Consider the following 26,286-nt stretch of genomic DNA (forward strand, 5'->3'; position numbering starts at 1 on the left):
ATTATACACTATTTACTGCCCGGCTGGCAGTTCTTTTCCACACCAAAAAAAAAATCCCCAAGAAACTTGACCGAACGGAACCCACACGCATAAACAAAAGTGCGTACGTGACGCACACACAAGCGATAAAACTAAAACCGGTTCCCCCCCGACAAATGTGTACGTTTCAACGTGCGATGAGGTGATTAGAGCAGAAAAATGGTCCGAAACGCACAAAAAGAGGTGCGTTTGCGTGAGAGAGTTTACCTCTCGAATCGAGAGAAAGAGAGTGCGATTTTTGCACGTTTCGAACGCGTGTAAAGAGAGCGAGGGTAATTCTTTTACTCATACATTTGCAGTTTTCACAGCATGCGTTGCTTTTCGTTCGCTGTGTTTAATCTGTTTGTATGGCAATTTTCCAACACTTTATTGCATGTTTCTTCAAACCGTTTTCTCTATTCAAATAGATTTTTTGATGAGTTCACACAAAATAAATCTAACGAGCAAGTCATGTTAAAGCTCTGATAGATTCTCTCACCAAACTCTCTCTCTCTCTCACACACACCGACACTTGCGTGTCGGTATGTTTTGGTTTCGTTTTCACTGCGCCGCCACTAATACGTATGTACGTCGTTACTGTTGGAAAAGTCAGGAAAAAGTATTAGACTTTTGCTTGTAATTTTTTTAAACACTTTATTCATTGATTCTGTTCCTGATTTTTACAAAATTTACATCATTTTTATTAAATTTCTAATTGTTCTGCACTGAAAGAAGCGCAAAGTTATCTTCGTTCTACTTTGTTCCATCCGGTCGACGTGTCTGGAGAATTGGAGAGAAAAGTGCTTGGAACTTCTCCGCGCGTGACTTTCTCCTACTCGTCAAGCGACGAGCACTCACCAATGCGCGGCAGATGTGCGATTTTTTGTGTGTGAACCAAAGAGGCGCGAAACACAAAAACAAACATCTACCGTTATTATTTTAATTAGCTGAGCGAAGTCGGTTGATTACCACCGTCCCACTCGCGAATGAGATGAAACTGGTCGACTTTAATCGGAACTTTTTTTTTCTATTCTGTTGCAGATCTTTGTCGGAGCGCGCGCAACCCTTGAAGAACAGCGATGTTTTCTGGGCTCGATACTCTGCTGCAGGCAGCACAGTTTCTGGAACAGCAGGAACAGCAACAACCGCCGCAGCCCCAAAGGCTGAACAGTGATGTCTCGATAATACCGACCAACGGCTCCATCAGTAGTAACAGAAGTGTAAATACGAACAGTGGTAGTAGTACGATAAGTTTTATCCCTAGTAATAGTACTAGTGTAAGTGCAAGTCGCTTCCAGCCGCCGATCGGCAAGATCAGCAATGGCACGGTAATTCTGACGGCGTCCGGAAGCCAAAACGGATCCTCGACGCGGATCTTGGCGTCCCCGATCAACGGTTCGGGCACGACGACCACGGCTCTGGTCACCGGGCTGGTGCCCCAAGGTACGACTGCGTACCTGACCACAACCACCACCGCCACCAATGGGTCCAAAATTGGCCAGCACCTGCCGTCGGCGCAGCGGCTCCATCCCACCGGAACGGCCACCATCGTGCCGGTCATCAGTGGCGGTTCCCGGAAGCGCACCATCAGCAACGCCAGCAATCACAGTTCTGGTGGATACGTCAAAGGTAAGTGATTTCTCACAAAAAATAACAATCACTTAGCAAAGGAAACTGTACTAAGCGGAATGTAACTCCATGGAAGTGAATCTGATCTTCTACAATGGAAAAGTATTGTTTTTTTTTGGCCAGCAGTGACATAACCAAGCTTTTTTCACCCTCCGCAAACGTCAAACCAGTACAAAGTTGTTGCCGGATCTTTTCCGGCAGCAACTTTGTACTGGTTTGACGTTTGCGGAGGGTGCCGAAAAATGTCAACAAATCACTTGGTGCACTGTCTTTTGCAAGCAGAACATAACCAAACTTTTCGGCACCCTCAGCAAACGTCAAATCGATACAAATTGCTGCCGGATCTTTTTCCGAATCTCTCCCGGAAATATTCGGCAGCAATTTTGTATGGTTTGACGTTTGAGGAGAATGCCGAAAAAAGGCAAACAAAATCACTTCGTGGAAATTAGTGACTTGACAAATATTTCAAAATCTATGCTAAGTTGACGTTTCTATATCAAAGGTAAACAAACAACTGCATAGCAACGTATAACAGCCCAGTGTGTCAAGGAAGTAACTGTAGGAATAATATAATCGATATATTGTCAACTTATCTGTTCTGAACAATTAATGGCCTATCTACAATCACTTAGCTTAGAACATCTAAGTAAAGTAGTTATTTAGGAAAGTCTGCAACTTACGTTCGTCATCCACAATCAACTTAGAAAACTTGCTGGGCTGATATACGTTGCTATGCAGTTGTTTGTTTACCTTTGATATGGAAACGTCAACTTACCGTAGATTTTGAAATTTTCCAAACCAAACGTCAGTTTCTAATTTGATTACTTTTCCATTGTAGAAACTCAGATTCATTTCCATTGATTCAAATTCCTAAGCTAAGTGAAATTTTCTAAGCTAAGTGATTGTAGATAGGCCATAACTATTCTAAGTTAAATTGTAGATAACCCATCAGTGACAGTAGCGGCTAAGTTATAAGTAATTGAAGTTGAACTCTATGTTTGGGAAATGCTGGTCAGGTTTCCAAAATTTGGTTAATAGGTTGCTCATGAAAATTGAATAGAAAATGGAAATTATACAAGCAAATATACGCTTTCCATTTCTTTTAAATTAGCATCCTCTGTATACGGATTGATTCGCAATGCTTTGCAATGGTTTACAAAAGTCTAATCTCAAGATCTATAAAACAACAACAAAAAGCAACTTATTATAAAATTGTATTGCTAATAACAATACTCAGCAAAAAGAAGACTGGAAGAGTGTCATCTCTGCTCATCCAAAACAAAATAAACTCTCGCCCCACACTCTCTCACACCCAAACTTACACAAAAAATCCAAATCAAAACATACAAACACCAACGAAAAACTCTCACACCACAGTAATGTTGACTGGCACTACCAAAACAAAAACAACTATGAGCACGTGTTGGACGTGCCGCAAACACCTTGTTGCCGTACCGTCCTCTCTCCTTCTCTTTATCTCTCTCACTCACACATACTCTCGCACCACTTTGGTTTCGATTGTATTAGTGCAAAACAATACATTCTCATGATTTTGCTACACAACACAAACATATAAAAGTGTTTTTTTTTGTTTTCATTTTAATCTGGTGTGAGTTATTCTAAATGCACTGCACCTATACATAACCACCGGCTTGCGTTGGTGCAATTTGCAAACATTTTTTTTCTTGCTGAAATTTCATAAACCCCTAAAAAAGCAAAACTGGAAATTTGGTTTATTGGACCTTTAAAAAAAGCTCAAAAAAATTATACGTGTACAGCGTGTTTAGTACATGTTTTGACATAAAAGCTGTTTTAAAATATAGAAAAAGATACAGTCCAGAAAAGATTATCCGAAGCCTCGATTATCCGAAGCTTCGGGTATAGGACTTCGGATAATCGAATCACGAACAAAAAAAACTATTTTTTATTTTCTTATTTTTAACATCAAATTCGAGTTTTGTGACCACATTTTAGTCAAATTTGAATGGTTTATTGCCTTTAAAATTAAAACAGATTTTTCGAATTTGATTCTTAAGCTTTTTTTTAAAAAAAAAACTTTATCACTAAAAAGTTGTTCTAGGCCTGTTCTATATCTTTCTTTAGTAAAAGATACAAAAATGATTTTTTTTTCAATATTTTATCACCGCCATCTTGGATTTTAGAAATTCTAAATCACTTTTTTAGAGTAGCTTAGGGGTTACACTACAGCTCAACAATCAAAAATATGACAACAACAATTTTTGGTGGGATTCGAGAATCCGAAGTTAATTTTTGCAAAGGTCTTCGGATAATCGAGTCTGGACTGTAGATGACTTTTTCTGCAGCGCATTTTTCTTATGGGTGTATGCTCCGATAGTGTGATGATCCAACAATAAAAAAAACTCTGAATGATGTAAATATTTAGTGGTCGATTCTTTAGGAAAAAAAGTTGATAGCAAATAACCTAGTTCTTAGATCTTGAAAAAAAATAGATGATTTTTCCGAGTTTACTTTTTTTATTCTGAAATTTTGTCAGGACTATTTGTAGCGAAACTCTGATAAAATTCCCATGTTTAATTTGTGATTTTTGATATATTTGAACCAAATAAAATTATTTCTAAAATCAACAATAATGTGCCTTTGGTTCCAATATAAAATTAAAACATGATCAAGCCAGACCGTCCAATAAGAATAAAATACTTGTAAAAATGTTCCATTGCATGCAATTTGCTATAGAAAGACGGTGATTAAAGATAGAGTTTATTATGTTAGGGTTGAAAAAATTTAATCCCGTATTTTAAATGCTTCAAACTGAAATTGGTGCAAATATACGATTGAGGTCAGTAAAGTCAAATTTCTGCAACAAAGGTTAGATTAATGTTAAACAAAGTTATCGGTCAAAAAATCTAGCATACCTGTAAAAATGGTTGAAATAGTAGTTTATGCAACAAGTTGCAAAAAGAGGATTTTTTCAGCACGAGTCACCGAGTTGGATAAATACGAAGAGTGCTGAAAAAATCAAGTTTCGCAACGAGTTCCATACAAATTTTTTTTGCAATTCCAAAAAACACACACTGAGTGAAATTTTATGTCAAATTTTCATGTATTTTGTCAATAAATCGTTTAAAATCAAAAAAATGTTGAAAAGTGTTACTTTTCGAAACAAGTGCTGAAAAGTTCAACTTTTCAGCACCCATTTGAGTGCTGAAAAGTAGAACTTTTCAGCATTTATTTTGAAAAGTTTTGCTATTCGATTCTGTTATTTTTGGTACAGAAAAATAGGCTATTTCGTCGTTCAAGAATGACAGGAAAAGTAAGTAGTTTCACGACGGAATTGCAAAAATATATATTTTCGAGATTTTCAGGACCTACTTAATAAAAATTGGTATCCTTGATCGTAAAAAAATAGAAATTGCAGATAATCTAGTCAGGATAAAGTGACAATAAGCGGAGATTTAGTTTATAAAAAAATCAGTTGAAAGTATAAATCTATAGTTTCCTCGAAGATGCTTGGCTTCCAAACCAAAAGCTAAGATGCCAACTTTAACAGCTCCGAGCTAATTCTAAGCAAATAGCGTTGCTGAAAATCCATCTCCCCCAAGAAGTCAGCTAGATTCAAAGCATCTAAATTTCATCACATGCAAATACAAAAAAGCTCTTGGTCCTACATTTGCACCAAGCTAGAAAGCAACTAAACAAATGCAAAACCCTCGGCAAACTACCGTTTGCAGCTTGGTCCAGTTGCATTTGTTAGCCTTGTTACATGCGTGATTAGGCGCCTCGATTTTCTTCCTGATAGTTTCCAGGAGGGGGCGGGACACGTGTCCTGGCTGGATGATCATTTTGAACTGAATCCGTACGACCATCTCTAACGCCTCTCAACAGTAGAAGCCAATCTCTCTCGCAATCGATTCCTGCGTCGATGGGAGGCTGTCCGTTGAACTGAATTTAAACAACACCACCGGTTCGAAAACGTGACTCCAGCGTGTCTGTCCACTTTGCCCCCTGCCTGGGGCCTCAGAACGAGAGTGATCTGGTCGCCGCACGGACATTCGCACCAAGATGTCCGAGGCAGACCCAGGTTCAGTGGCACCTTTGTAGAGCAGCTACAAATTTTCTTCGTACATTGTTGCACGTCCAAATACCAACGTCCATAAGTAGTTGCTGGCTGCTGCTAATCCCTAGCCCAACCTTTGCCAACTTACTCAACTCGAAAGTGTCCTGCCCTGCACACCCAACTCCGCCGATTTGCAATTCCAAACTGGAGATGGTCGACTGCAAACTTCCAGCAGTCCAAGCTACGCCCACCACGTCTCGAAAGATCTTTCGCAACGGATGCGACTGGAACATTCGGGAAGAAAAAGGGGCACACACTTGGCTTGGAGGACCGGCCTTCCCGGGTGTGTTGACGGATCGATCATCAACTGCCACTGGCGGCTCCAGGCGAGCTCGTCCATCGCCATTGCCCCCAATTTGAAATTCCAATTTCAGAAAAGTTGGAAAATATATGTATTGGGAATTTGTTATCCACGCATGGTTTAGTTGGGTGTCAGTCGGAGTTGATTACAGAAAGAGAGAGGGTGACAGATAGAAGTTAATCCTTTTCTAAGCAATACCAATAAATTACAGCATTTCTCCATCTACAACCACTTAGCTTAGAACATCTAAGTAAAGTACAATAGATAAGTTACTTAGGAAAGTACGTAACTTACGGCCGTCATCTACAATCAATTTGGAAAATTTGCTGGGCTGATATACGTTGCTATGCAGTTGTTTGTTTATCTTTGATATGGAAACGTCAACTTTCCGTAGATTTTGAAATTTCGACGCTGTTGTGCCAACTTGTCGCATGTCGATTTTTGACGTTCCGAGAAAAAACGCGTTTTAATGTTTGACCGAGAAACGAAAAGAGAGCAAGCGATGTAAACAAAAACAAACACGTTTTGTTTGGTTGACCATTAGTGTGGTTCACGATTATATCGAAAAAGACAAAAGTGTTTGATTTCGAGCCTGAAACCTGAGCCTGAGCCTGAACAATTTAACTCATTTGGGTAAGGTTTAGTTGCTCCAGGTTTGATATGGATTAGTATGGAACTTTAATCAATTTACTATAAAGAATTGTAATTTTTTACATCTTCTTGGAAAATACTATCAAATATTCCTTTCTTGGATTTCTCATAGGTTTTGATCTAAAGAACAACTTTGTAGAACACCGCAAATCGCTAGGAATATTTTAGAGATTAAAAGATCAAGTCTGTCATATAGAAATTGCCAAGAACCCCCAAAAACCAATTCCGTCGTGAAACTACTTACTTTTCCTGACATTCTTGAACGACGAAATAGCCTACTTTTCTGTACCAAAAATAACAGAATCGAATAGCAACACTTTTCAAAATAAATGCTGAAAAGTTCTACTTTTCAGCACTCAAATGGGTGCTGAAAAGTTGAACTTTTCAGCACTTGTTTCGAAAAGTAACACTTTTCAACATTTTTTTGATTTAAACGATTTATTGACAAAATACATGAAAATTTGACATAAAATTTCACTCAGTGTGTGTTTTTTTGGAATTGCAAAAAATCCTCTTTTTGCAACTTGTTGCATAAACTACTATTGTATGGTAATTTTAAAATAAACGTTGAAATAATAGATATTCAATTCGGTTATTTTTCAAAGACAGATTTTTCATGTTTTTACCCTGAATCAAAATGAAGGTAACATTTTAGAAGTTAAACTTTTAGGAATTTATTATTGAAGTTCACGTTTTTTTTCACTAAAACTGTCAATGATTTTTTTTTTGAAACTCTATACGATGATTTATATTGACTGAAATCTGAGATATTGGCTGAAATCTTTCTTTAGATAAGAATACATATTTTTTGAGTTTCTGGAAAAGTCGGGAATTTGAAAATGGGATTTGAGTGGTCACCCTGTTTATTGGACCTGTTCAAAAAAAAAAAAAACTCCAGAATTGCTCCTAGGATACATTTTTCATGAGTATTTTTGTAAAATTTAAGGATATTTTCACAAAAATTTTGAATGAAAAAAAAAATGCGAGCTATCCTTCAAATTTGAGTTTTAAACTTTAAAATTCAAAAATCGCATGAAAGTGCCGTGTTTTTTTCTTTCAGTGTATTTTTTTTTAGAAAATCCGTCTTATTTCCTACAAGTTTGTCTTTGACCACTTTTTGATACGATGCAACGGCTTTGAGATACTTACAGCAATACAGCAATTCCATTTGAAAAGAGCCTAAACCGAAAAAAAAGTTCTCCGATCGGGCTCAAAATTTTTCTGGGGGTTCCTTGGCCAAAATAATTAGACCCGTATTTTTTTGTTTGGCCATTAGGGTGACCTACATCGTGCTAGGGTGGTTCGAAAAATGGCAATTTTCGTCATTTTTCGCAAAAACCACTTTTTTCGAAAAATCATATCTCCGCGCCATTTCATCCGATTTTAGCTGTCTTAGATGCAAAAGAAAGGTGATGAGTTTGGCTATTTGGGAAAAATAGTAAGAAGTTCCAAAAATCTAGCTTAACTATTGAAAAAGTCATATGAAAACTTAAAATGGCGTTTTGCCCGTGTCTGGACCAAAGAGCCTATGTCTGAAAATATTTTTATCGGATTCCTCGGAAAATTTCACATGAAATATCAAAAAATTGGCGATGTCGAACCGTTCGTTTCGGAGATATGATTTTTTGAAAATAAAAACTGAGTTTTTCGACGCGCCACGCGCAAAAACAGGAAAATGACGAAATCGGCAAAAAACATCTTTTTTTCACTAAAACTGCGATAACTTTAAAATTTCAGCGATGACCTATAGATGTGATGGTACCAAAAGTTGCGTCTTTCAATTACGAAAATTTTGATACCCAATATTTAAATTAAGAAATTCAAAACTAGTTAAAACACTTACGCCCTTCTCAAATGGGTAATTCTCTACCAACTCACACGAAATCGGGAAAAGTTGCCCCGACCCCTTTTCGATTTGCGTGAAACTTTGTCCTAAGGGGTAACTTTTGTCCCTGATCACGATTCCGAGGTCCGTTTTTTGATATCTCGTGACGGAGGGACGGTACGACCCCTTCCATTTTTGAACATGTGAAAAAAGAGGTGTTTTTCAATAATTTGTAGCCTGAAACGGTGATGAGATAGAAATTTGGTGTCAAAGGGACTTTTATGTAAAATTAGACGCCCAATTTGATGGCGTTCTCAGAATTCCGAAAAAACGTCTTTTTCATCGAAAAAAAACACTAAAAAAGTTTTAAAAATTATCCCATTTTCCGTTACTCGGCTGTAAAATTTTTTGGAACATTTCATTTTATGGGAAATTTAATTATGCCGTAGGTGGCTCGTATAGTCTTACTCACCTATCCTCGCGGCAAGGTCTTCCGTAGGTCTACACCCGAACATGCGACGTGGGACTGCATGAATCTTCAGCTGCTGCCGGAAGGGTGTATTCCGAAATTACCGAATTACCGAATTACCGAATTTCATTTTATGGGAAATTTAATGTACTTTTCGAATCTACATTGACCCAGCAGGGTCATTTTTTCATTTAGAACAAAATTTTTCATTTTAAAATTCCGTGTTTTTTCTAACTTTGCAGGGTTATTTTTTAGAGTGTAACAATGTTCGTCAAAGTTGTAGAGCAGACAATTACAAAAAAAAATGATATATAGACATAAGGGGTTTGCTTATAAACATCACGAGTTATCGCGATTTTACGAAAAAAAAGTTACTTTTTGCGTTTCTCTTCCAAATTTTTTTACAGTCGAGTAACGGAAAATGGGATGATTTTTTAAACTTTTTTAGTGTTTTTTTTCGATGAAAAAATATGTTTTTTCAGGAATTCTTAGTACGCCATCAAATCGGGCGTCTAATTTTACATAAAAGTCCCTTTAACACCAAATTTCTATCTCATCACCGTTTCAGGCTGCAAATTATTGAAAACACCTCTTTTTTCGCATGTTCAAAAATGGAAGGGTACCGCCCCTCCGTCACGAGATATCAAAAAACGGACCTCGGAATCGTGATCAGGGACAAAAGTTACCCCTTAGGACAAAGTTTCACGCAAATCGAAGAGGGGTCGGGGCAACTGCTGTGTGAATTGGCGGAGAATTACCCAAATGTCATTAACGAGTGAAACTGGCTCCATATACACAAAAGTGGCTTATATAAGCGTAGGATAACATGTCTGCAAAGTTTCGTTGAAATCGGAAAGGGTCGGGTACAACCGATTCCCTATTTGACATGGAATTGCTCACGATGTATGGGGAACTTACAGATACATCAATGTTGATCCAGTTTATTACCAGCGACGAGATAGCCGAGATGGTTGGGGCGCGGACTTGGAAATCTGGATTTGACTCTCACCAGTTGTTCCGTACATGCTTTTTGTGTACACGTTTTCTCATACAATATTACATGCTTGTGCATGCGATTTTACACAGACATTTTTTTTACTGTGGATGTTTGGACTACAGAGTTTGCGTTCGTTTGAAAACTTACTCTCCCCTGAAGTCGGATCGATTCTATCTGGTGACCTAACTGACGGATTGACAAGGCTCGGCAGCTCTCGAAGGCATCTATTATAAAGTTAGATGAAGTTTCTAGGTTTCTTACGTAAAATAGCTGATTGTACAGTTTACTGTCAGTCTCTTCTTAGCTTTTAGCCACACAAATATAAAACAATTTGGAATTTATTTTAGAACGAAAAATAAGTTTTTAACAGTTTTCAAATTGTTGCCAGGAAAATATTAGCACTATTTGTAAATTTGAAACTTTTTAATGTGTTTGATTGTACTGAATTCAAATATGCTGTTCAAAAATCGATCGATCGTTTATTATTCGAAAGAACAAGCTCAAAAAGCTGACTAGGAAATGTCGAGCAAAGGGAACTGATAAAATACAAATTTGAAAGCAATTCATCGGCAGCTAAAATTAGCGCGGCAAGTTCAGTGTTCTATTACCAATTCAAGCACGGACCCGCGCGATACTTTCATTGCCAACCGATAGATGTTTAATTCACTTTGCCATGTTGTCACCCGATCCACAAGCTCTAGGCAGAGCTCTCTTAGCATAAGCAACATAAAAGCACAAGTCCGGACGGATGTTTGATCTCCTGGTCGAAGGCGCGCTGGTTATGCGTTGGCCAGATGGCCGACCCGTCCGCGACCAATCTACATTGCTAACCTCGTCTGGGAGGCGTGACCCAATGGAGATCGACCTGGGTCCACCCGATTTGACTTGCCAATGCCGCAGCAGCAGCAGCAGCAGCACAACAACACTTGGCAATTCAAAGCAGATTCGGAAAACCTTCCAGGTTGCGTAGTCACCGTAGTTCCAGGGTCCGCACCGGGGGGAGGTCCGGATGAATATGGAAGTCCGTCTGTGGTTACACAAGTCCGCGGTTGTGGCTCTCACTCTCAGCTCTCTTCGGACGACGAGTTCTCTGCGCTCCCGCTCCGGCTTGTACTAGTAGATTAGGTGAGTTGAGTTGGGAAGCACCGGTTGCACGGCTTCCGTCAGTCAGCTGCTGTAGTTTGCCGCGTGCGGACGTGTTCGCGGTGTGGGTCTCGTCGTCGTCGTTGACGTTGTGTTCTACGCAGTACAGCCGGCTATTAGCAATAGGGATTAACTTGTACTTGTCATCACTGCCCAACGAACGTTACGAATGGTTTCGCCAGCAGCTGCCAGCTGAACTTTTGACCTGTGATATTCCAGACCGTGGACTGTTTTAGGCAACGCTAGACTAGCGTGTCGTAGTGCCCAGATCTAGAGGTGTGTCAATACGGCTGTGATAACAAAGCCTCCCCCCTTAGATATAAACGGTTCGCGCGTGTTCAAGTGATTGTGGGTTTGTGTGTGTGTGCATGTCTGTTCGGTGACCGGACTGGCCAAGATTTCGCGCCGCGATCGGACGACCCGTTCGGCGGCGATGTACAACGATAACAGGCGCAACGGTGGTGCCTTCTTCGAAAGTGGTGGTGCCGGTGGAGATAAGGACAAATGTTTTCCCTACTCGATACTAGCCAAGACGCGCCAGCAGCAAAAGGTCATGCAGACGATGCAGCCACCGACGGCGCCGGTACACTACCCGGTCGCAATGGGCCTGTCCCAGTCCAACCTGGGACAATCGTTCAATAGCGGCCACCACGTATCAACCGCTGTGGACTCTCCCTTCTACGGGAACGCCATGGTCACCGACGTCGGCATCTGCTTCAGCATGAGCAACGTCAACCTGAACAGTGACTTCCCTCCCTACTTGGGCCACCCGTCGCTGTCAGTTCTGGGCCGGGGCACCAGGAATACCTCCCCACCGGTGGCAACACCACCAGCAACTCCCGTACTCAACTGCCGTATGGGACCACCCCAACCTCAAGTCTACAAACCGCGCAACAACACTCCCCCAATAGCCCTCCCAAACCCAGCGTACCCCGGACAACCCGCCCTACCCCCCTTCAACCCGTACTACTTCGCCCACCCCAAAATCCCCATCAAAATCTACAACAACCAAACCTACCCGTTCCTCCCGGACCTGGCCAACTCCGGCTCGACAGCCTCAGTAGCTGCCGCGTACGGCCAACAGCTCAACAACTACTACACCACGATCCCGTCGGCCGTCGGCAACCCACCAATCCCCGACCTAAGCCAAGTTCAGCTCGTAACTAAAACAACCGCGAATTGGAAATGTGAGTTGTGTTGTGATAAGGTTTGCAGAGCAGAAAGTACGATGTCGTCCGTTTGGAGTTCAGCGGTAAAAGAGGCCGAATAGAGCACAAGCTCGTTTATTTAAGGTAAGTTAGAGAACGCGCGTTACATGTATTTGTACTGTCATTTGACTAGTACTCAAACGAGGGGTACTCAACAGTCCTCCCCCCTTTACTTAAAACTAAAGTTAACGAACTCATTAATGAAATGATAACAATGTAATTTATATAAAGCAAAGTTAAGTAACAAACAAAAATCTAATTCAACGTTTTGTTCTAATTCGAAAGAAATTAGTGTTCAGGAATTGTAAAAAAGTCTTCATCTCAGATAATTTCACTGTTAGAAGTATTCCTTTTACGTTTTTTACGTTTTGTTCCTTTCCGTTCAGAGACATCCCTAAACGGACGGTTTCTGCCGCATCCAGCACCACCCGTGTCCTCGTTCGAAATCTCCATGTTGTTTCGCATTTCGTCTTCAGTAGAAGGTCATTTCGTTTGCTGCACTCCACCAGCAACTTCTTTGATTGCCAATCACCACGAACAGCACATCTCCTTCGAGTCCACAACACGACGATTCGTGCTACTAGGCGCCATCGCGTTTTCTTGTCCTCGCTCCACTGGGAACCATGTTGTACGAGTATCTGTTTAAAATACAAATAAAATTGTTTTAGGACATTTATAATGAAAACTGTAAAAACAACTCTAAAACTCAGGACAGAAATCCAGCATATCAGCCTGTGAACAAAGCCAATAGACCTTGAAACAACAAGTAATTCATCACTATTGTGGATTTTCGATTGAGAACTAATGCAAACACTGCATGGAATCAAGATATTTTGATCTATATTATGAAAATAAATGCTAGGCATGTCCCAAGTTAAAGAGACTACCTCATTCACCACCCTTTCAAAAAAAATCCATTGAAACCATTGAGTTTCCACATCTACTATCTGATCATCTGTCAAACACTTCTCTTGAAAAGTTTTAGTTTTAGGTATGCTATAGTTTAACTTGTTTATAATCTGCTTTTCATTCAATGTACCATTGCACACATAATTATTTGAAATTAAACTAAATTTCCATGACAGACCATCATCGTCTTGAATAAAATAAATGCACAGATTTGAACAAATGACCAACACACTAAAATTATGGAATTCTCCATTCGTCACTTTCGTCAGCCCGCGAATAAGATTTCTTAGCAAACAAATTGAGAAAACTAAACTCAAAAATATGAATAACACAATGACTATTGCCAAACTGTCCAGCAAACGATTACTTTCAAGCAAACAAACCAACAGCTTTGGTTTGATGCTTTTAAAAAGATTCCTGTTCAACATTTGTTGTTTCTCAATTGTGTAACAAATATGACTTTTCAAAAACAGATTTAATGATTTGGCATAGATGACTTGTAAACATTTCAATTTCCCGCTTTGAAAAAATAGCGTTTTGCCAACTTTGTCATTTAACAACCAGCAATCGTCCACAAATTTTTGATCATGCCGACCACAAAAATTGTCAACAAAGCGATTGTCTAACTTTTTAGCACATCCTTTACTCAAAATCAAAATAAATTGCAAATTTGCAATGCTCGTCAAAATATCAGTCATCAATTTGTACAGAAACAACGAAATTTGTATAGCTTTAAACCCATTTTGGCAAAAAATTACAGTAATCATAATCAAAAATATTATCATCAATTCAATGTCTTGCATATCATGCTCGTTTTTCAAATTAGATTTACATAGCGTTAAACTTAAACTACTACCTTTTCGCTCTGACATCTCAGAAACTTCGTCAAATAATACTTTTCCGAAACAAACACTTTCCGAACTTTCTTGAAACATTCCCCAAATTGGGGTTAAAATCAAATTCTGAACATCATCAATACAACACTCAATTCCACAACCATCATTGCCAATCAGCAGCTTTTTGTCCGAACTCTCACAGTTATCAAGATTTGCTTGATTTGAGTTAACATTAGTGGTAAATAAACATTCCAAATCAAAATTGTCACTGTCTTCCCAATTTGAGGTATAATATAAATTTGCTGCTATTGCATTGCTTGAAATATTCCTTTTGGTATCAAAATTATGTTCAATCGAACCCACGTTATTTTCCAACATCACATCTTGTTTCATATCCAAAACATCGTCATACAAAAATAAATTATTCAAACCACACACAACATTTTCTTCCCAATTTGGGGCACCTTCAAAACTCACGCTGACATCTGCTAAAAGTTCATTAAAACCTACATTCTCACATTCACCACCTTCCATGTTCTCATCATGTAAAAATCCAAAACCACAAAACAAATTTTCATCCCAATTCAGGGCATCATCACAATTTTCATCAATATTATAACAAGTTTTATCAAACAAATCGTTCAAATCCAAAATCGAATCATCCTCCCAATTCGGGGTAAACAAACTTTTCAATTCAATGTCAGCATAACTATCATCATCAATTGGTATAGAAAATGTGCTGTCATTCAACAAGCAACTAACATCAACTTCAAAATCAACCATTTGGTCCTCTATTTGTGTTTCATCCAGCTTAACATATGTTGTGTTCAAAACAGTAAAAATTTTCATGCATTGGTCATTATTATCTTGAAAGTTTTCTATTTGGTTGAACATTTCCGCATTTGCGTACTCAATTTCACCACCTTCATTGCAGGAATAATCATCTGCAGTACTCTCACCCATGAAATTCACAAATTGTCTGTTGAAGTAATCAAGTTTGAAGCAATTTTGCTTAGAATGACCCATTTTTCCACAAAAATCACACGAAATTCTAGTCTGAGGATATCTCCTATCATAGCTTTTGTCAAAATACCTTTGTTGTTGTGTTTGGTTATTGAACCTTCGGTTAGTGTAAACTTGAGAATCAGAATTGTAGTTTTTATAAGGCTGAAATCTGGAATTGTTTCGCCTTTCTGGAAAATTTTGCCCTTGCAACCCATCATTTTGTCTGTAATTTCCGTACCGTGAAGACCCTTGCCTTTGTGTTGTTGTCTTTTGAATGTAATGAATTTGTTCTGGTGTAAAGTAACTGTACTGTCCCAATTGAGATTCTCCAGGTTGATTGTTTAATGCTTTAACGTTTTGTTTTGCTATGTTCCATGTTGTGATGAACTTGTCCATCTTGTCCAAAGTCAAACTTTCCTCCTTCAGCAAATTCTCTTTGAGATTCCCGTCAAGAAGACCCGCCAGGACCCTGTCCATAATGGCCACGTTCTTAAACGCCCCAAAACCACAGAATTCCGCCTGCATCTTGACCGCCTGCACGAAATCCTCATTGGATTCATCAGGTTGCTGGTTTCGCTGACTAAAACGAAAGCGTTGGACTAAGTCCGGCTCCGTTTTGTCCAATTTTTGTTTCAATTTTGACACAATATCAGCATAAGTGGCCTTATCCAGCTCATCTTTGCTGTAGTGCAATTTTAATTGAGAAAAAAGAAAAGGACCGCAAATCATCATAAAATGCGATTTTTGGCGATCAGCCGCAACTTGATTTGCGTGAAAGGTATAGGCCAGTCGATCTGACCAGTCCGTAAATGACGTACACTTTCTAAACATCTCAATAGAGGTAGCTAACCCGTTCGAACCCATGTCTTGATATCAAAAATCAGGTAAAAAAAAATCAAATTCCAAATTTCCCAAAGAAAAAAAATAAAAAGAAAACACACAAAAATCTCTATTACTGCAAATCCAGGGATCAAATCAAAGAAAAGCTTGCTACTCACCGATCTCGCACCCGGCCTTTGCCAGCAAGCAAACTTAACCTCCTGCACAAACTCGTCGTGCGCACCGTGCACCAGCACAGGAAAACGTCGTTCAGCGAAGCAAAGTTTGTGCACCGGCTCAAACAGCTGAATTACACCGTGGCAATTTGGCCTCACTAAATTAAAGAAAAAGAAAAACTCTCTTAATGAACCAATAAATAAAATGGCGAAACCCTTTGTTCAAACGAACAAAAGATTCACACACACACACTTACAAAGCAACCCGGTTTTAGTCGATTAATAAGCTCACATGAATTTTTCCTCACAAACTCCTCAGTGATACTTGCTAAGGAATTATTTTTTTATTGAAATTATTTTTGGCAAAAGATCACTTGACTCCAATTGCCCTAGCTTACCAAAGCTGCTTTCTCCCGGTCCAAGAACAAATCGCCTGGTCACCGCCGCCAACGAACGCTCTCCTTTGTCCCAAAAATGCCGCTGGAACTGCCGATGCTCCAAACCACCGCAAAAAAAAGAAACTTCACCGCACCGAATCAGCAAAAATCCACCGGAATACGCCGCGCAAAATCGTGCCACTTGCCGCCCGAACCACGGAATTCGCCGTGCTGCAACCGTTCCGATGCAAATCTCCGGCCAACAGGTACCGCACTTCCAGGCACACCGACAGAATCCTCGGTTTTTTGCTGCTGCCCACTCGGCGTCGGTTTGTAGAAAACAAAATGGTGCCACCGCTACTCGCACACAATGGCCAGCAAATTTCTTCTCCGATGCGTGCACACCCGAACAGGACGATCGTTTCAATCCCGCAAAGGAAAAATTGATTTAAAAAAAACTGTCCGATTAAATACACCACCGAAAGAAAAAAAATCGCTCGCGTAGTTCTTCACTCCTTCGTCGCCAATTAAAACAACCGGGATTTAGAGATGTGAGTTGTGTTGTGATAAGGTTTGCAGAGCAGAAAGTACGATGTCGTCCGTTTGGAGTTCAGCGGTAAAAGAGGCCGAATAGAGCACAAGCTCGTTTATTTAAGGTAAGTTAGAGAACGCGCGTTACATGTATTTGTACTGTCATTTGACTAGTACTCAAACGAGGGGTACTCAACAGTAACCAAGCGGCGCCAAAACGCGAAAAATAACCTCCTGAACAACCAGTACTACGGCATCTGCATGACCGAGTGCGGCAACGCGATGAACAGCGCCCATCCGGAACCGGAACTGGAACCGCCGCCGGTGAAGGTGGCCGTCATCGCGGACGAGCCGCAGGACTTCAGCATCAGGAAGAGTCCCGTCAAGTCGGAACTGGGGGTGGAAACGATGGAGGTGGATGCGGCACAGGATCAGCTGGAACCGGAACAGGTCGCTAGCCCCGAGCAGCGGCAGTCGCCGCCACCGCTGGAGGAGTGTCGCCGACGGGCGGCCGCCCCCAAGAAGAAGTGGATACGGCACTATCTGAAGGGTAAGGTTGGGGAGCGGGGCGAATGGTATCATTGAAAATTAACAAGCGTGTAGTTTGTTTTTTGAAGAGGTCCTATTTTTTTGGTTTTTGGGCGTTTTTGAAACTGCCCTATGTTAGGGGTATTTAAAACACACAAAAAACGGATGTGCGACAAATGGTCGAGTGACAAAAGGTCGAAAGAACTAAGGTCGAATGTGAAAAAAATGAAACAAATAATAATTAATATATAATTCTTAAAAAAAAAAACTTGAAAAAACTTTTTTCTTACAAACAAGTCTGATTTTTTTTCTGTGAGTTAATCCTTGATTTATCCATCCATTTAGTAATGATCTTTGTTTTTAAATAAACAGAATATTCATCATTCCATTCCATTTTTTCAGAAGATTTCCATTCTTTCAAACGGGGGGATGGCAACCCTATTCCGACCAAAGCAAACTGACAGCAGTCGACATTAGAACGATTGTCAAATGAAAGCCCACAACAAAAGCACTAGCTGTCAAATGGTAGCCCATAACAATTAATCAATGTTTGGGTTTTTGATTTTACAGTTTTTCGCAATTTCGCAATAAGTTCCTGAAGAAACACGTGAAAAAAATGACTTTTCTTTTTTTTTGCATTTTTCTTTTGGTCGATCAAACAGTGCGCCCGTACACTGAGAATCGGCATTACACAGTTTTTCTTTTGTGTTTACACATTTGCATGGGACTTTTGAGTTCAACCAGAACAACACACTTCGTGTTACCATAGTAATATGTATAATACTGATTCTCAGTGTTTGTTATCTGAACCTCCAAGATGGCGGCTTCTTCGCTACCCCCTGCTTGCAAACATGAGCAGTTCTTCCAAAATAAGTTCGACTTCTTCAATACTTTTCAAGTTTTTTTAAGCAACCTTCTCCATTCTATCAAACATGAGCAGTTCTTTGAAAAAAAATGTTCGACTTCTAAAATATTTTGAAGGTTTATTTTACTTTTTGAAAACAACTGTTGCTTGTTTGTAATATTTTTGTGAGTTTTTACATTTTTTAAATATGAGCAGTTACTTAAAACAAAAGTTTGACTTCAAAAATATTTCGGAAGTTTATTTCCGATTTTATTTTGAGAAACAACCTATTCTTGATTGTCAAAACATTTTTTGAGTGTTTCTATTCTTTGAAACATCCAAAAAATAATGTGCGACATCAAAAATATTTTTTTCGTTTATATTTTATTTTTAAAGACAACATTTTCTTGTTTGTCGAAATATTTTTTAGAGTTTTTTCCATTCTTGCAAACTAGAACAGTTCTTCCAAAAAAAAACTTCGACTTCTAAAATATTTTTAAAGTTTATGTTTTATTTTCAAAAACAACCTATTCTTGTTTGTCGTAAAATTTTTAGGAGTTTTTTTTCCATTCATTCAAACATGAGCAGTTCTTTGAAAAAAAGTTCGACTTGTGAAATATTTTGAAAGTTTATTATTATTTAAAAAAACAACTATTTTTTTATGTATTTGACAATTAGTCAAAATATTTTTGTGAGTTTTTCCATTCTTTTAAACATGAGCTGTTCTTTCAAAAAAAAAAAAAGGTCGACTTTTATAATATTTTTAAGGTTTTTTTTTTAAATTAAAAATATATTCTTTCAAATTCAAATTTAAATGATATTGTTGCAAGTTTTCTATCCTTTTTCATTCTATCTTTCATGGTCAGAATAGATCCCTAAGAAAAATCTGACTTCAAAAACATTGCTGTATATATTAAAAATATCGTATTTATTTATATTTTTACAGATAAACCCCCTCTAATCCCCCCCCCCCCTCCCCCTTTTAAATAGTCTCCAAAAATCCGGTGACAAGTTTTTATTCAGAATACCTCTAAATTTTTAAGAATATGTAAGTGAAATAAAAGAAAAACGTTCAAATCACCTTTCCATAGCTGCTTATCAATATTTGTGTATTTAGGCTCAAATCAAAAGTTTTGTTTTGTAGAATGTTTTTTGACCTTTTGTTCTTTTCACGTTTTGTCCATTCGACCATTTGTCCATTCGACCTTTTGGCATTCGACGTTTTGTCCATTCGACCATATGTCTTTCGGAATGCTCTGTCAAAGATACGATATTTTGTGTAAATCAATTAAAAAAAATCCTTGTCTAATTTTGAGTTACCGAGCTCAAACATGACCCCAAAATGCTTCAAAGGGTTTCATTTCTATTAGGGTGACCTAAAAAATCATTTTCGTCGATTTGTAGCAAAAAAAAAAAACCACAAATTTGACCTGTTGATTGCCTGTTACATTTCTGTATAAACATTTAAAATATTCTTACTTCGCCATATTGGCCGCCATCTTGGATTGCACATTCCCTGTGTACTTTAGAGTATTCTAGGGGTCATATTCGAGTTCAGCGACCCCAATTTAGAAAAATTTGAGTTGTTGATTGAACTTAAAAATCTTTTTATTGTGATTTTTCCATTCAGCCGCCATATTGGACGCCATCTTGAATATCTCGGTTCCCTTGGAGAATCGGGAAAATCAACAGGCAGATTCGGATTCAGGAGGGTCGATTTAGTCTAGATCCATAAAAAAACTGGCCTGTTACACTATTTGCTTCTTGCATCGCTATTATCGGGTTTTGTGCCTTGACTATTTTGTTCTAGAAAGCAGGAGGAAATCGAGTTTTTTCGTGAAATACGTAGGGTTATGTGTGGGATAAACTTCAAATGCGTTTTTCTCAGCTTGCTGTTTTTGCATATGGGACATTTATGCGAACGTGGGCAGTATAGCAACCCTTAAATCTTTTAAAACAGATTTGTCTCAAAATTGGCACAGTACTAGACTGCCCATGTTCCCATAAATGTCCCATATGTAAAAACAGAATGCTGAGAAAAACGCATTTGAAGGTTGTCCCACACCTAAGGCTACGTGTTAAGTTTTCACAAAAATACTGGATTTCCTCCTGATGTCTAGAACAAAGTACTGGATGTTATAGGCTCTTTTGAAAGAGCACACGATTTTAAACCAAACTGCATCTATAACTCAAAAATGATGAAAATGCATATGGGACATTTATGCGATCATGGGCAGTAGAGTTTTTTTTTGAAAAGGTCCTATAAACTATAGTAGTTGTTCGGTAACCGGCCGTTGTTTAACTGGGCTGCTTTTTAACTTTTACTTTTTTTTAACGCCCAGTCAAATGTCAAATGCCAAAACAAACCGAAATAACCGAGGGGTTAATGGATGCAAAAATCATGTTCAATAAACAAAAAAAAACTTTTTTTCAAACTTTTATGTAATTTCAAGTCACAATTCAAGAATAATGAAAAGTACGCATTGTACATAATTTTGAATAACTTTTATCTTTATATTTCATCAGGAAAATCTTATGCATCGGTGGTCCCCTCGTCATTTTTCGATCAGCCCAGTTAGCGAGTGACTGGACTACGTTCTCAGCCCATTTTGCGAACAAATACTGTAGTGTGTTTTAAATGTTTAAAGGACCTACTCAAAAACAACTCTAGAGTTTTTTTTTGGAATCGAGTCAGAAGGTATCTCTGATGTCGATTAGACAAAAACTTTGAAACATATTTGTAACAGCCTAATCAAGACTATGGATGTATTTTGAATTTTCAAATGCAAATAAAAACAAGATTATGTTGTTTAAGGATATTCATATCTCAATAAGTGTTTTGAAATAAAAATTTAAAAATAACAAATAAAAATCATGTTTTAAAAATAAAAGTCAAAGAACAAAAGCATTGAAAATAAAATTAGTGACTTGAAAGTGAATTTTTCAAAAACCTTAATTAAAAAGCAAATTTTCAAATCCACTTGTCTGTGAGCATTCCACGTGTCTGGAATGATCCCGGTTCCGCCAATGATGGGGCCGTGTGATAGCGTGAGTCTATTTTTAAAATCCAGACATGTGTGCAACTGTGCGGCAATTAAAGCCCGTCCATGTCAGTTTGCTGTCGGCTAACCACAGCGACAGGTTTTTCTGTACACACAGGAGAGCACATTTAACTCTAAAGTAGGAGCAGAGTTTCCAGTTACAACACACTGCGAACTGTTACAACAGGTGGTCGTGACAAGTTAATGCAATCGAGTTGATAGTTCGTGTGGAAAAGTTTGATGCATGTTTAGTCATATTTTTCTAAAATTATTATTTTTTTCGTATTGGTTTAAAAAAAATAAGCCTAAATAGTCGTCATTCCGTTTTTGTTGTTGTCGTATTTTATATAATCTCCCGCCCTGTCGCAAACAGAACCACAAAACAATCCGGGAACCGACCCGAAGGGTGCTCCTCTAGGAGAGCATGAGGGAAGAGGGAGTGGGGGGTTGCATAACAACTGCTGGCTGCCACATTGACGTAGGTTCGGCGAGCCGTGCCGGGATTCCCGGGGTGTGGAAGCCTTTCTAAAGGTGAAGCGCAATACGTGGTAGATTCTTTGCTCTGTTTGTTTAATTATTATTAATTTGTAAAATCTCACAAAATTACAATCTCTTCTTTTCTTCTCTTCTTACAGGTATGTTCTGGGAGCGAATCATTCTAATAAGAAACTACAAAAAGGTGGGCAAAACTATTGAAAAAAATGCATAATATTGCTCAATCTCAAGTCTTGCAATTGAAATTGTATCACTGCTCTCTATCAGACGAGACAACTAGGGCCATGTGCGTCCGAGACACGTGGTCCATGGATGATGATGAACAGTTAGGACCATCTTCATGGCAGTATTCTCGCTTCCAACGAAATTCAGGACCAAACAAACTTAAATCGATTTGCTTTGACATTACAACTCGAGCTTAAAAACCGCTTTTAACTCCGACTCCGTGCGGCAATCCGATCCGAAATCTCCGCCCAGCGTGTGACCTGGATAATGCCAACACACACACACGTTGCTAATGGTGCGTGGGCGGAACAGGAGAGCCCTGTCCTCGACAGGTCTTCGAGTCGCACTTTTCTCTAGCCTGCCAATGGCAGGTGAATCGGTAGCCAGATGATCACGGGAGGGGGGGGGTTGGAAAATCGCCCACCTGTTGAAACCCACCGGCAGCAGTGTCAGGTTCAGGATCAAAAGCAAGCGGAAAAGGTTGGATAAGGCGTTATATAAAAGTTGAGCGCAAACTATAACTGTATGGCGGTGGCGCACTAAGCCATTAGTGGGGAAGCCGTACAACCGGGGGCACAAAGGTATTTAGCGGGCTGCAAGCGTGGCATTTTCCTGGAAAATTGCTTATTTGCAATCCTCGAGACTGATGCTTGTTTTTATTGTTTGTGTGCATTTAAACAGAAAGATCGAACATTGGAGTGGCCTCGACAATTACGTTTACAAAACACATATTTCTGTGTTCCTTTTGATTTTGCTAATCAAACCACAAATCACATATTTCTTCAAAAAAAAAAAAAAAAATACAAAATAAACACAGATTATAGTTCATTAGTGGGCTTGAATAATTCTTACTCAGATGAGCAGAATATATTTTTAGACTATTTTTCAGATTGATTCAATGCTAATAACTACTGTTTTATTCGTCATGGTCTGTAAGCTCAAAGCCATTGTCATCTATTCAAAACAAAACGTTTTGATACACATTTCCCAAAGAATCATTGGACTGTTTTCAAATAATTCAAAAAAAAAAATTCAGAAACGGTTATATTAAAGCCGTTTTAAATATTTTTAAAAGTTTATACGGGTTCCCCTATTTCTAGAGTTATTTTTTTAAAAGGTCCTATAAACACAAGAAACACAATTGCATATAAAACCTTTTCTAAAAAAAACTCAGGATTTTTTCCATTTTTTTACCATTGAAAATTTAACCAAAAATTTCTAAGATATCGTCAGTTGAAAAATTAAAGCTAATTAAACTGACCTACCAAAAATTTCGGTCATTGCATTTTTTTTGTGCCTTCGGTATGCAAAAGAAGCCATTTTGCATCATTAGTTTTTCCATATAATTTTCCTTACAAATTTGGCAGCTGTCCATACAAAAATGATATAAGAAAATTCAAAAATCTGTATATTTTGAAGGAATTTTTTGATCGATTTGGTGTCATCGGCAAAGTTGTAGGTATGGATAAGGACTTCACTGAAAAAGAATGATACACGTTAAACAAAAATTGGTGATTTTTTATTTACCTATTTGTCACTAAACTAAACATCAAATGCAAACTTATCAGAAATTTCCAGAACGGGCAAAAAATCTTTGACCGAGTTATGATTTTTTTTAATCGATACTGATTTTTTTCAACTTCATTTTTCGATGTAAAATTAAATTTGCAATCAAAAAGTACTTAAGTGAAATTTTGATGAAGTGCACCGTTTTCAAGTTAAAACCATTTTTAGGTAAGTTTTGAAAAAAGTCGTAGTTTTAATTTTTTTTAATTAGTGCACAAGTTGTCCCACTTAAAAAAAATCTGAGATGCTGAGACAAACATTTCAAAAGGCCAAACGTTTAAAATCACGCCCTTTTGGATGTTAGTCTTAATTTAATTTTTTTGAAAAAATTGTTTTCGAAAAGATCGAAAAATTTCACGAATGTTTCATATTTTAACATTGTAAATCGCAACTAAGGGTCGTATCAACAAAATTAAAAAAAGGCCCCAGCAGCTGGACACCGAGTTGCGGCTGAGGACAAAACGCAAAGGCCAGCAGAGCCAACCAAGACCCCTACACAATCCCCCTTCCCTTCCCACGCCTTGTCTTTAACATCAATCCCTTCCCTACTAACCCCGAGTAGGCCGCGGGTAATCGGCTCCCCTCCCACTAACATTTACACACAAGATCCTCTGTAATTATTAAGTCAAATGTAATTACAAAAGCCGAGTCGGTCCTAACCAGGTCCCAGTACCGAAAAGGACCTAATAAAAATAATTTTATGAAAAAAAAAAAAATTAAAAAAAGCAAAATTTAAAGAATTTTCTCAGTTTTTCAAAAAAATTTAAAGGTGGGCAAGCATGTACACTAATTTAAAAAAATTGAAAACTGCGACTATTTTCAAAAAAGTTACCTTAAAATGGCTTTAACTTTAAAACGGTGCACTTTATCAAAATTTCACTTGAGTATTTCTTGATTGCAAATTTAATTTTACATCGAAACATGAAGTTGAAAAAACTTTGCAACCAATTTTCCGATTTTTTGAAAAAAAAAAAATCGGTATTGTTTCAAAAAATTATAACTCGGTCAAAGATTTTTTGCACAACCTGGAAATTTCTGAAAAGTTGGCATTTTATATCCCCTAAAACATACCAAAAAATAAAAAAATAAAAAATAGTGTTTTTTTGCAAATCAAGTTTTGGTGACAAAAAGTTAAATTAAAAATCACCAATATTTTTTTACCCTGTATCATTTTTTTCAGTGTAGTTCTTATCCATACCTACAACTTTATCGAAGACACCAAATCGATCAAAAAATTTCTTCAAAAGATACAGATTTTTGAATCTTCATATAGCATTTTTGTATGCACAAATTAATGATGCAAAATGGCTTCTTTGGGCGTACCGAAGGCATCAAAAAAGTTTCAGCTGGATTAAAAAATACAAAAATTCAAATTTAAAAAAAAAAGATCAATTTCGTAGAGAATTGCTCATATTGTTTATACGAAAAAAATTGTTTTGAGCTACAATCTACAAATAATCATACTTGACTAATTAAAACATCTTGATGCAATGCATCGCATAAACAAATTTTTCTATTTCTAGAAGTATATCTATTCAATTGTGTTATTATATGTCCTTAATATTACACATTAAGCAAAAAAAAATCCGAAAAAAAAACTACTTTTATTTAAGTTTTAAAAATATTTGCACCAGCCTTATGCGTTACATAATAAAAGAACGTTTATAAAAACTTTTTGTAAATCAGGCTTAATACTTTAATAAGCTATATCTCAACAACCAGAAATGAGAACAACAGAACCTAAAAATCCGGAGCAACAGAAAAAAAGGGCGGAGGAGCATTTGCTATTTCTCAAGCTTCTGGTAATTTGTTCTCAAAATTCGAAATGTAAAATAGTTGCCTACACAGAAAAAAATAAATCGGTAAATTTACATCATTTATGATGTACCAAAAGTGCACGTCATTAATGATGCTAATTTACATTAACTTCATCTGAAATTTACATGCCTTCCGACGTAAACGTGCCGAGCAATCAAGCCTTCGAAAACGTGTAAATTTCCGATGAAAATAATGTAAATTTACCGAAGCAATAAATTTTTTTTACTCCGTTGAATTTTAAATCCGATGTAAATTTCAAATTCTTTTATGGCCATGTGTTGTTTGAAAGGTTTTGCTATCTTTTCTAATCAATATTAGCAGCTGACTTCAAACAGTGCTTTTTATTGAATGGAAATGACAAAGGTAAATGATTTCAAACTACAGTGGACTAAAAGCTTGAAATTATTCAGATTTTGAATTCAACGGAGTAATAAAAACACTAAATTAAATTTAAAAAAAGTTGGCTGTATAAACATATAAATTGTGAATTTAGCTCTGCGGAATTGGCTTAGGAATTTAAAAACATTACATATCTACTTACAGTTATGCAAATAATGTTGTAATCGAGATATTACAAATGGCACACCAAACGTCTGAGAATCGAACACGGCAGTCACATCTAACTGCCGCAGATCCTCGCTCCAAATTACGGCCAGTATTCTCATCTCACGCCAGGGGTTCAATCAAGTGTACACAAGTGAAGAAAGCGGACACGAATGACCTGATGCAGCTTGTCATTGATAGCAGCAAGTTTTCGATTCTCGATTTTGCAACCCTTG

At 37.8% G+C, this 26,286-nt stretch overlaps 2 protein-coding genes across 9 annotated transcripts in view; one reads left to right on the forward strand and one right to left on the reverse strand.

Moving 5' to 3' along the window:
- The window catches only part of LOC6048722 (mucin-5AC), a 99,672-nt gene that overhangs the window by 38,379 nt on the left and 35,007 nt on the right, over window positions 1-26,286 (forward strand). For 6 of the 7 annotated variants that reach the window (XM_038264369.1, XM_038264368.1, XM_038264367.1 and 3 more), the window contains one exon: window positions 1,060-1,647. In XM_038264369.1, the coding sequence (XP_038120297.1) occupies window positions 1,098-1,647 (550 nt within the window). In that variant the 5' untranslated portion in view covers window positions 1,060-1,097. Of the gene's footprint in view, window positions 1-1,059; window positions 1,648-11,144; window positions 12,293-17,192; window positions 17,541-26,286 lie in introns of those variants that run through there. The other variant, XM_038264366.1, reaches the window with a different exon arrangement.
- LOC119770107 lies at window positions 12,368-16,187 on the reverse strand. Of its 2 annotated transcripts, XM_038264374.1 has the most exons (3): window positions 16,086-16,187; window positions 14,338-15,953; window positions 12,368-14,286 (listed from the first exon to the last, which is right to left on the reverse strand). In XM_038264374.1, the coding sequence occupies exons 2-3, from the start codon at window positions 15,949-15,951 to the stop codon at window positions 12,598-12,600; spliced, it is 3,303 nt and encodes a 1,100-aa protein (XP_038120302.1). In that variant the 5' UTR covers window positions 15,952-15,953; window positions 16,086-16,187; the 3' UTR covers window positions 12,368-12,597. The 2 variants fall into 2 exon arrangements, with proteins under 2 accessions (XP_038120302.1, XP_038120301.1); XM_038264373.1 differs by having other exon boundaries at window positions 12,368-15,953.

This window comes from Culex quinquefasciatus, chromosome 3 (genome assembly GCF_015732765.1).
Source record: "Culex quinquefasciatus strain JHB chromosome 3, VPISU_Cqui_1.0_pri_paternal, whole genome shotgun sequence".
Taxonomy (NCBI): Eukaryota; Metazoa; Arthropoda; class Insecta; order Diptera; family Culicidae; genus Culex; species Culex quinquefasciatus.

What these genes read in the sequence shown, in the direction of transcription:
- LOC119770107 (XM_038264373.1), bottom strand. Translation starts at nt 15,951, where the DNA reads ATGGGTTCGAACGGGTTAGCTACCTCTATTGAGATGTTTAGAAAGTGT.